Source organism: Astyanax mexicanus, chromosome 24 (genome assembly GCF_023375975.1).
Source record: "Astyanax mexicanus isolate ESR-SI-001 chromosome 24, AstMex3_surface, whole genome shotgun sequence".
NCBI classification, from domain to species: domain Eukaryota; kingdom Metazoa; phylum Chordata; class Actinopteri; order Characiformes; family Acestrorhamphidae; genus Astyanax; species Astyanax mexicanus.
In genome coordinates, this window is record NC_064431.1 from 34,297,501 (window position 1) to 34,306,732 (window position 9,232).

The 9,232-nt window shown below is 34.4% G+C and overlaps 1 protein-coding gene across 1 annotated transcript; it reads left to right on the forward strand.

Moving 5' to 3' along the window:
* Positions 1-3,915: 3,915 nt before the first annotated feature.
* dynlrb1 (dynein, light chain, roadblock-type 1) lies at positions 3,916-7,335 on the forward strand. The gene is made up of 4 exons (XM_007239905.4): positions 3,916-4,017; positions 4,900-4,975; positions 5,998-6,165; positions 6,937-7,335. Exons 1-4 carry the CDS (start codon positions 4,015-4,017, stop codon positions 6,978-6,980), a joined length of 291 nt encoding a protein of 96 aa, XP_007239967.1. The 5' UTR covers positions 3,916-4,014; the 3' UTR covers positions 6,981-7,335.
* The last annotated feature ends 1,897 nt before the right edge of the window (positions 7,336-9,232 follow it).

A 9,232-nucleotide genomic window follows, 5' to 3' on the forward strand; every position in this document is an offset into this window, starting at 1 on the left:
CAGCACAATTTTTACAATTACCTGTAATTTCTTTATTGTCACCCTATTTTACATTTCCCGTTGCTATTTGAAAACCTTTTAACCTTCTTTTAAACAAAAGTTATTGTTACTTTTGATATTTTGTCTTTAAAATGTTTTAAAAGCATGTGCCCTTTTTCAATTATTAAATATTTTATATTTTATATTTTCTAAGTGTAAAATTAATTTAACTTTAAAAGGTTTTGCATTTTATTACTTTTGTTGATTTTGCATTTCTCAGGATAGAAAAACAGTTTATGCATTTTACAAAAACAAATTTGCATGTTTGTAAATGAAAATTTGTGAAATTATTAATGTAATGATTAATTTACAGTGATGGTGCTGTTGTTTTTCTGTAAAATAACATGGCGTATAGTAAAGGGCTGAGAGATAAGCTTGGGGGGGTGAAGATTCACAGCCAGTCTTTAAAGAATATCTGGTGTTTTGTGTGTTTTGGAGGCTGAGAAACACAACAGCTTCCACATGGCAGCAGCTGATAAGCTGAAGCAACAAAAAACAGACACCATTAAAACAGTTGTCATGGAGAATTTAATTGTTCTTTTTTTCCTCTGTCATTTATCCCAATTTAATTACATGGTTCTTCAGAGTAATGAATGGAGATACTTTTCACACTTTTGCTTGCTGGTCAACCATCATGCTGTTGCTCTTGCTTATTGATCATGTTGGTCAATAAGCTTTTGCCTGGAAGTTATTTAAGTTTTGTTTTATAATATTTTCTATTTACAAGTTCATAACATAAAAAATAAAAATACTGCATAGAAACAAGTGATTTAACCACAGGTATCATGCTTCTATGTAGATCTGTTGCATAAAAAAACTAAAAAAAAGTCTTTTTTCTGGGGTGTAACTCTATGTTATATATAATTATTTGTGGATTTTTAAGAATAGTACACAGTTGACTCCCTCTGAATGCAGCAAAGAGAAAACGTCCTTTGTTTCAACTGGGAAGCTTCCAGAAGTGTAAAACACCTTAAATTCTGTGTTTTTTCATTATTTTAAAATGTTCTGTATTGTAGATTAATACTAAACTCATCCAAACTATGAAGAAAAACACATGGAGTTATTTAATAAACAAAAAAAGGGTTAAACAAACAGATTATGTTTTATATTTTGCATTCTTTATAAAGTAGCTCCTCTTGTTTAGATGATCAGTTTTGAACATCTCTGCTGGATTTTCTCAGTCAGTTTTATGAGGTAGAGTCACCTGGAATTCAGGCTTTCAGTTAACAGCTGTGCTGAACTCATCAAGAGTTAATTACTTGAATTTCTTGTCTCTTAATAAAGTGTTTGAGAGCATCAGTTAAAGTAAAGTAGTGAAGAGGTAGAGTTACAGGTATACAGTGAATAGTGAATATTTCAGTAATGTTCTAATATTATTATGGATTATTGACTGATAAATGTTAGAGTAGAGTTAAATACATGCAGTAGAATAAAAGAGAAATAGAATAGTTTTGTTTGTTTTCTGCAGAGCACATCCTAACAACCACCTAAAATACTGTATAAACAAATCCAGGGCGTGCCGTTTCTCCCTGTTAAAATATGTTTTAGATATGATGAGGGTGATGAGCAGGTCCAGGTGGAACCAGGCACCGAACAAGTGGGAGAGAAAAAAGAGAAAAAATAAATGAGCAAGACTTTCCACTCGAACATCCCAGAGATAAACTTCTGTTCAAACACTGTAGACTTTAAAGGGGACATACAGCTCTGTAAAAAATAAGGAACCACTAAAAATGATGAGTTTCTTTGATTTTACCAAATTAAAAACCTCTGGAATATAATCAAGAGGAAGATGGATGATCACAAACCATCAAACCACCAAACTGAACTGCTTGAATTTTTACACCAGGAGTAAAGCAGCATAAAGTTATCCAAAAGCAGTGTGTAAGACTGGTGGAGGAGAACATGATGCCACGATGCATGAAAAAAAAACTGTGATTAAAAACCAACCAGGGTTATTCCACCAAATATTGATTATTTCTGAACTCTTAAAACTTTATGAATATGAACTTGTTTTCTTTGCATTATTTGAGGTCTGAAAGCTCTGCATCTTTTTTGTTATTTCAGTCATTTCTCATTTTCTGTAAATAAATGCTCTAAATGAGAATATTTTTATTTGGAATTTGGGAGAAATGTTGTCTGTAGTTTATAGAATAAAACAACAATGTTCATTTTACTCAAACATAAACCTATAAATAGCACAATCAGATAAACTGATTCAGAAACTGAAGTGATCTCTTTATTTTTTACAGAGCTGTTTTAACCCGTTTTTACAGTTAGAAGTCAGAATACTGGGTCTATGTTCTGTACAAAACATGTTCATGAAGCTCTTTACACAAAATAACTCTCATATAAAGTTATAAAAAAGTCATAAAGTCATATAAATATAAAAATTCAAGTAATTAACTCTTGATGAGTTCAGCACAGCTGTTAACTGAAAGCCTGAATTCCAGGAGACTCTACTTCATAAAACTGACTGAGAAAATCCAGCAGAGATGTTCAAAACTGATCATCTAAACAAGAGGAGCTACTTTAAAGAATCTAAAATATACATATAAACATATTCTGGTTTGTTAACTTTTTTTTTTTTTTACTAAATATTAATTCTGTATGTTTTTCTTCATAGTTGGTTTAGTATTAATCTACAATACAGAACATTTTGAAATAATTGAAAAAAAAAAGATCATTATGACCATGATCAGCTGGATATCTCAGCAGTGTTGTGGTGGTTGTGTTACTCCGGGGCAGCAGGTGGCGCTGTTCAGCACTAAACAGAGACGCTACACCAGAGAGAGTTTATAGAGGAGAATTCCCACTTCAGAATGTCTTCTGGGTTCATTCAGCCACTAGAGGGCGCTCGCGAGTGAGTCCAAAATGAATAAATTTAAGTGGAGCAATTGTGCAAAGCTTTTAAGCTTTTAAATTAGTTATAAACATTTTTATTATTAAACAAGCTCAGACTGTATCCAACTAATCAGCTTTCAGTAATAGCAGTAATGCAGCAACTTTACTATATAAAACCCATTTACTGTTGTAAAAATGTAATTTAAATGTTAGCTTTCGTCAGTCTAATGTTTATAGGTTCGAAAATATAAACTGGGTGTAAAACTCAGTGTGACACATTATTTATTTTTTCTAAAGTGATGAAAAGAAATGTATTTATTAATCTTGACTATGGAATAATCCGAAAAATACATAATAAGGTTTTACAGTCAGTGTAACGTTTAACAGTTTATTTTCAAGGATTCAAGGAGATTTTTATTGTCATTCGCATCACATGTGGTACATGAGGTGGAACGAAATTGTTCCACCTCAACCGTTTTAAGCTAAATTTGAAAATAGAATATTGAGTATAAAACTTAAACTTTTTTTACCATTAGTAAAAACCCATAGAGAAGAAGAAGTTTTTTTGGTACAATTTTTCAATTATATAGTGAAAAAATGAAAAAAAAAAAAAAATAAATTAAAAGGTGAATCTAACATTTTGTCAATTTGTGTGCCTTTTAACACCAATCTGAGGGTGTACTTTCAATATGCTAAATGGAAAAATCAGAAAATAAATAAATTATTGTATATATATATATATATGTGTAATTCTAATTGTGAGGGACAGAGATGAAAAAACTAAAATTGGAAAAATGGATGAAAACCTATTTCTTACACACTAAACTACATTTAAAAATGATTTAAAAAAATATATTTATGGGCTATTTCGGTTAGAATTTTTCATGAGTAAATGTTACACCGTCCCTAAAAAAAGTAGTTAATTTCTGTTTTTAATTTGAGTTTGGTTTAATTGATCCCCATTAATTCTACTCTCCCTCGCGCGCGCCCTCTCGCGTTTAGTTACAGTAATACCGGAAGTGGGCGGGGCGTGTACAGGAAGTAGGCGGTCTCGGTGTAGATCAGCTGTGGCGGCGCGGGGCTGAACTGTATCCGCTGTTTGAGGATCTGAATAATCTCATCTATTAAAGAGAAATGGTGAGATTTTCTCTTTATTTATCAGATTAATATCAGAGTTTATATTATATATTAATCTGAGAGAGAGTTTAGTTATATGTTATATAGAGGAGCTGTTTTTACAGGGCGGTGTCCTGTAGTGTCCTGTATTTAGCTGTGTGTAGCTGTAGGGATTGTTTATATCTAATCTCGCTTAGCTTCAGTGTTTTTAATGTTTATATTGAGTTTATTCTGGATCAGCGGCTTTAAAATCACTTTAAAACTCTTTATTTAAAGGTTTTATTGATTATTCTGAGTGTTGTATGTTGTATAGATTTAGTTAGATAATATAACCTAATATTGTTAAATAATCTAATATTTTAGTGGTTTATTTAAAATATTAAACATAGGGATGCACTGATGTGGGAATTACGATGTTTCTTATAGTATTGTATTCAATAAAATCACACAAAACATCTGTCACCGTAAAACAACTGCATATCATAAGATCCCAGTATTCTTTAAAGCTTTAAAGCTTACCTTTTCTATTGCATTTGATATTTACTTTTTACTTTATATCATTAATTGTTTGTTAACAGTTCATATGCATTCACTAAATAGTCTGCACTTTTGTTTGCATAACTCTGTTTTGTTTTCTCATATTATTATTTATACTAAATGTTAATGCAAAGGTTTGGTTTATTAAACGTTTATATATTTTTTGTTTGTACTGTATGTATGAAAGTTATAGCTACATTAAATAAAACTAAAATAACTCCTGATAGTCTCCTGAAAAATCATAAAAAAACACGTTGAATGAAAGAGGTGTGTCCATTTTTTTTTACTGGTACTGTATGTATGTATGTATGTATGTGTGTGTATATATACACATATATATGTGTGTGTATGTGTGTGTGTGTTTAGGCTGAAGTGGAGGAGACGTTGAAGAGGATCCAGAGTCAGAAGGGAGTTCAGGGAATCATCATCGTTAATGCAGAGGGTAAATCAGCCGAACAGCGTCTCTATAAAACAATTCTACACAGATTTAACTTTACAAACAACATCTACACAATTACTGATGCCCCGATGTGTGATTGTTTGGGTTGAAGAGTAGATAAATGTAATGTGTGTGATGATCTGTCTTTCTCTCTGTTAATAATGAGTCTTGTGTAAAATCCAGTTTATCATGTGATGAAAACAGAAACTGAGCCTCCAGTGTTTCCTTTACAAATAAAGCATCTCTGTCTCTCCTCTCTCTCTCCTCTCTCTCTCCTCTCTCTATCCTCTCTCTCTCCTCTCTCTCTCCTCTCTCTATCCTCTCTCTCCTCTCCTCTCTCTCTCCTCTCTCTCTCCTCTCTCTCTCTCCTCTCTCTCTCCTCTCTCTATCCTCTCTCTCCTCTCCTCTCTCTCTCCTCTCTCTCTCCTCTCTCTATCCTCTCTCTCCTCTCTCTCTCCTCTCTCTCTCCTCTCTCTATCCTCTCTCTCCTCTCCTCTCTCTCCTCTCTCTCTCCTCTCTCTATCCTCTCTCTCCTCTCCTCTCTCTCTCCTCTCTCTCTCCTCTCTCTCTCTCCTCTCTCTCTCCTCTCTCTATCCTCTCTCTCTCTCCTCTCTCTCTCCTCTCTCTCTCCTCTCTCTATCCTCTCTCTCTCCTCTGTCTATCCTCTCTCTCTCCTCTCTCTCCTCCCTCTCTCCTCTCTCTCTCCTCTGTCTCTCCTCTCTCTATCCTCTCTCTCCTCTCTCCTCTCTCTCTCCTCTCTCTCTCTCCTCTCTCTATCCTCTCTCTATCTTCTTTCACAGGTTTTATGTTCTATCGATGATGATGAACTAATTGTGCACATTTAGTGTATTACACTCTATAGTGTTTAGTAGCATTTAAATATGTATATTCAAAAAATTGTATACTAAGATAATTGATTAGGATTATATAATTATGTAATTGGTTATCTGAAAAGTTGATCTCTCTCTCTCTCTCTCCGTCTCTCTCTCTCTCTCTCTCTCTCCGTCTCTCTCTCTCTCTCTCAGGAATCCCGATTAAGTCGACTCTGGATAACTCCAGTACGGTTCAGTACGCTGGGTTGCTGCATCAGCTGATGATGAAAGCTCGGAGTACAGTGAGGGACCTGGACCCTCAGAACGACCTGACCTTCCTCAGAGTTCGATCCAAGAAGAACGAGATCATGATCGCTCCAGGTAAACCCCGCCCCCTTAACCTACCTGTTTTTACCTGTGTAACTTTTGGTGAAACTGGCACTAATTAGTTAGCTAGTGAGCTATTTAGAAGATAGCTATTCTAGCCAACCAGGGAAAGAACCCCCCTAAAGCACAACTTCCCCCGAAACACGAGGTTGCAACGAAAGCATTTTGCTTCCTGATGGAACTGGCACTAATCTGTTAGCTTAACAAAGTGTTTCATTCACAAAAGTGCGTCGTATCATATTTGTAGCAAAAGAAAAAAATTCATACTGTTCTCATTTCCCATTAAATAATATATAATATCTAACAGAGACTAGAGATTAAATTTGTCCAGTATCATTTTATTTTACGTCAGTTCTGGATATATAGAACATTATTATTATCATCACATGTTGTGAATGTGTAAACATAACAAATCTCAATTAGGAAATAAGGGATCTCATTTAAAATGTTTAAAAGTTCATCATTCATTTATTATTAATTATGATGTGCAGGAATGAGCAAAAATGTTTTCCTGATCTTTAAAGCTCAGTTTTATGTTGTTTATGTATTGAAATTAAAGGGCGCATATAAGTCAAATACAAATTTAAAATGAAAATTATTATTATATTATTAATTGCAGTCAGTTTTAAAACAAAAGTAGATCTCAAGTAATAAATAAAAATGTATACAGTGTTTATCCATATGTACAGTAATGCTGCAATATAAATGAAATTTTAATAAAAGATTTCTGATATTTCTAATTTTAATTTTATTTTCTCTCCACAGATAAGGACTATTTCCTGATCGTCATTCAGAATCCCACAGAGTAAAACTGCCACAATTTTCAGTCCAGCTTTTTTATTTAAAGGCCAATTTTGTATTATTTCTGCAGAAAATAATGAAGTTTGTTTATTTAGTTATTATATGAGTTTATAAAATAATGTCCCTCAGTGAGACACTAACGGTCACTATGAGCTCCATCAGTAATTTATAACGGTAATGGAGGAAAAGTGCATGATGCTGTTTTATCTTTCTTTTATCATTCCAGTGTTTCCTCATGTTTATGTTCATCATTTATTACTCCTTTATTTAGTTCTGATGCCACAATTCAGACAGTAGATCACAGAAAAGCAGATCACTGTTAGCTCTGTCTCTCATTAACACAAATAAAACAACAAAATAAAAGTCTCTGTATTTCAGACTGTTTATTTCTACATTATGTCTTAAAAGTGCTGTGAAAGATCAGAAATAGATACATTAATATAAAATTGTATATCAGTCTGAAGTTTTTATTGAGGAAATGAATGAAAATGACACTAAAAAAATTACATCTGCTGTAAACGGAAACCTTCTGAATATGTTCAATCAAATCTCTCATTGCTCATTTTATGTTTAAAATAGAACTAACATCTCTTTCAATATGAACAGAAATATAATACAAGGCTATTTTACATTCAGTGAAACTGATTTGTATTCTTAGCATATTCGGCTGAGTAATGTATTTTGTATATTTGTATTATTAATATAATTATTATTAGGATTATATTTGTTCACAGCCAGAACTACTGTATGAATCGTCCTGAAGAAGAAAGTCGTCACTGGTGTACTAAATAACAGATAATAAACAGATAGATCAAGGAAAACCACAGCAGCGTGCGGTTTGCTGGAGAAGATTTGGCGATTTTTGTTTTTATGCCTGTAGCTCAAATAATCCAATATAAGAAATGAACTCTGCTGCTCCTCCCGCAGCGCACGTTCCTTACTAATGTGGGTCCATTTAAAAGAAAACAGACTTTTTAACAGTGTACGATTTATTACCAAGAAGCAACAAAGAAATAATCTACCCAGCAATAGTGTGTGTGTGTGTGTGTGTGTGTGTGTATCTTGCTGTCTGCACAGTTTTCTCTTTTTCTCTTTAGCAGTTGTTCTGACAGTTCTGCTGCTCTTCAGCAACCTGTCTTTTCATATAACAGAGAAAAAACTGAAATTTCTTGGCAAAACACGACTTTTATAAATAAAACTTCAGGCCGGTCTCAACCTGCTGCTGCTGTAGAGTGTGTTTAGTTACCATATACCATCACTATGACTCATTTTCCTTTATTTCTCAGACTGTAAGAACATAAAAGATGTAATTATAAACAGGCTTTCAGTCTCCGCTCTAATTCATCCCAATTCATCTTGGATCCATCGCTCATCATTGTCTTTGTGAATCTTGCACTGTGCACAAGTGTTCAGTAGTCATGTGGGAACAGGAAGGGACCATCCTCAAACTGTTACAACAGTTAACTACAAGTTCAGAGCATGAAATGGTTCAGAATCTCTTGGTTTACTGAAGAATTAAGAGTTTCTTTCACTGGAATTAATCGAGCTGCTGAAAAAACAACAACCTCACACCATAGTAATAATGATCCCCCCTCTACCAAACTTTTTGCCACACTTGGCGTAGTGCAGTCAGACAAGTACCATGTTCGTCAGACTTCGTTTTGCAACTGGCTTGTTGTTCCCAGTCTCTTTCACTGTGTTATAATATCACTGACAGTTGGCTGTGGAATATTTAGTAGCGAGTAGTGAGTAAATTTCACAACTGCACAGGTGCTGCAACCTATCACTGTACAACAGTGCTGGAATTTACTGAGCTCCTCAGAGCCTGAGAGAAAAACCTCAGTCCCTTAGTAAGAGCATTAAATAGGGAAAGTAGCTGGGTCTTCCAGCATGACAATGACCTGAGACACACCTGAGACACTTTCACTAATGTTTGTAGAAGCAGTGCCAGAGATTCAGGACCTGAGTTCAGTGATCTGGATGGTGAGCGAATAGTTTTGGTGATTTAGTGAATATAGTGTACGACTTCACCATATGGAAAGGAGGATGTATGGGGTCATATATTGCAAGATTTTGGCCAACAACCTCCTTCCCTCAGTAAGAACATTGAATACGGACAGTAGCTGGGTCTTCCAGCATGACAATGACCCGAGACACACCTGAGACACTTTCACTAATGTTTGTAGAAGCAGTCCCAGAATGCCTAGCTGCTGCTTTTATTATCAAACACCTGTGGACACGGATGAGATTCAGGAACACC

What these genes read in the sequence shown, in the direction of transcription:
- dynlrb1 (XM_007239905.4), top strand. An exon ending in CATCATCGTTAATGCAGAGG is followed by an intron (nt 4,976 to 5,997) that starts GTAAATCAGCCG and finishes TCTCTCTCTCAG; the next exon opens with GAATCCCGATTAAGTCGACT. An exon ending in CGAGATCATGATCGCTCCAG is followed by an intron (nt 6,166 to 6,936) that starts GTAAACCCCGCC and finishes TTCTCTCCACAG; the next exon opens with ATAAGGACTATTTCCTGATC.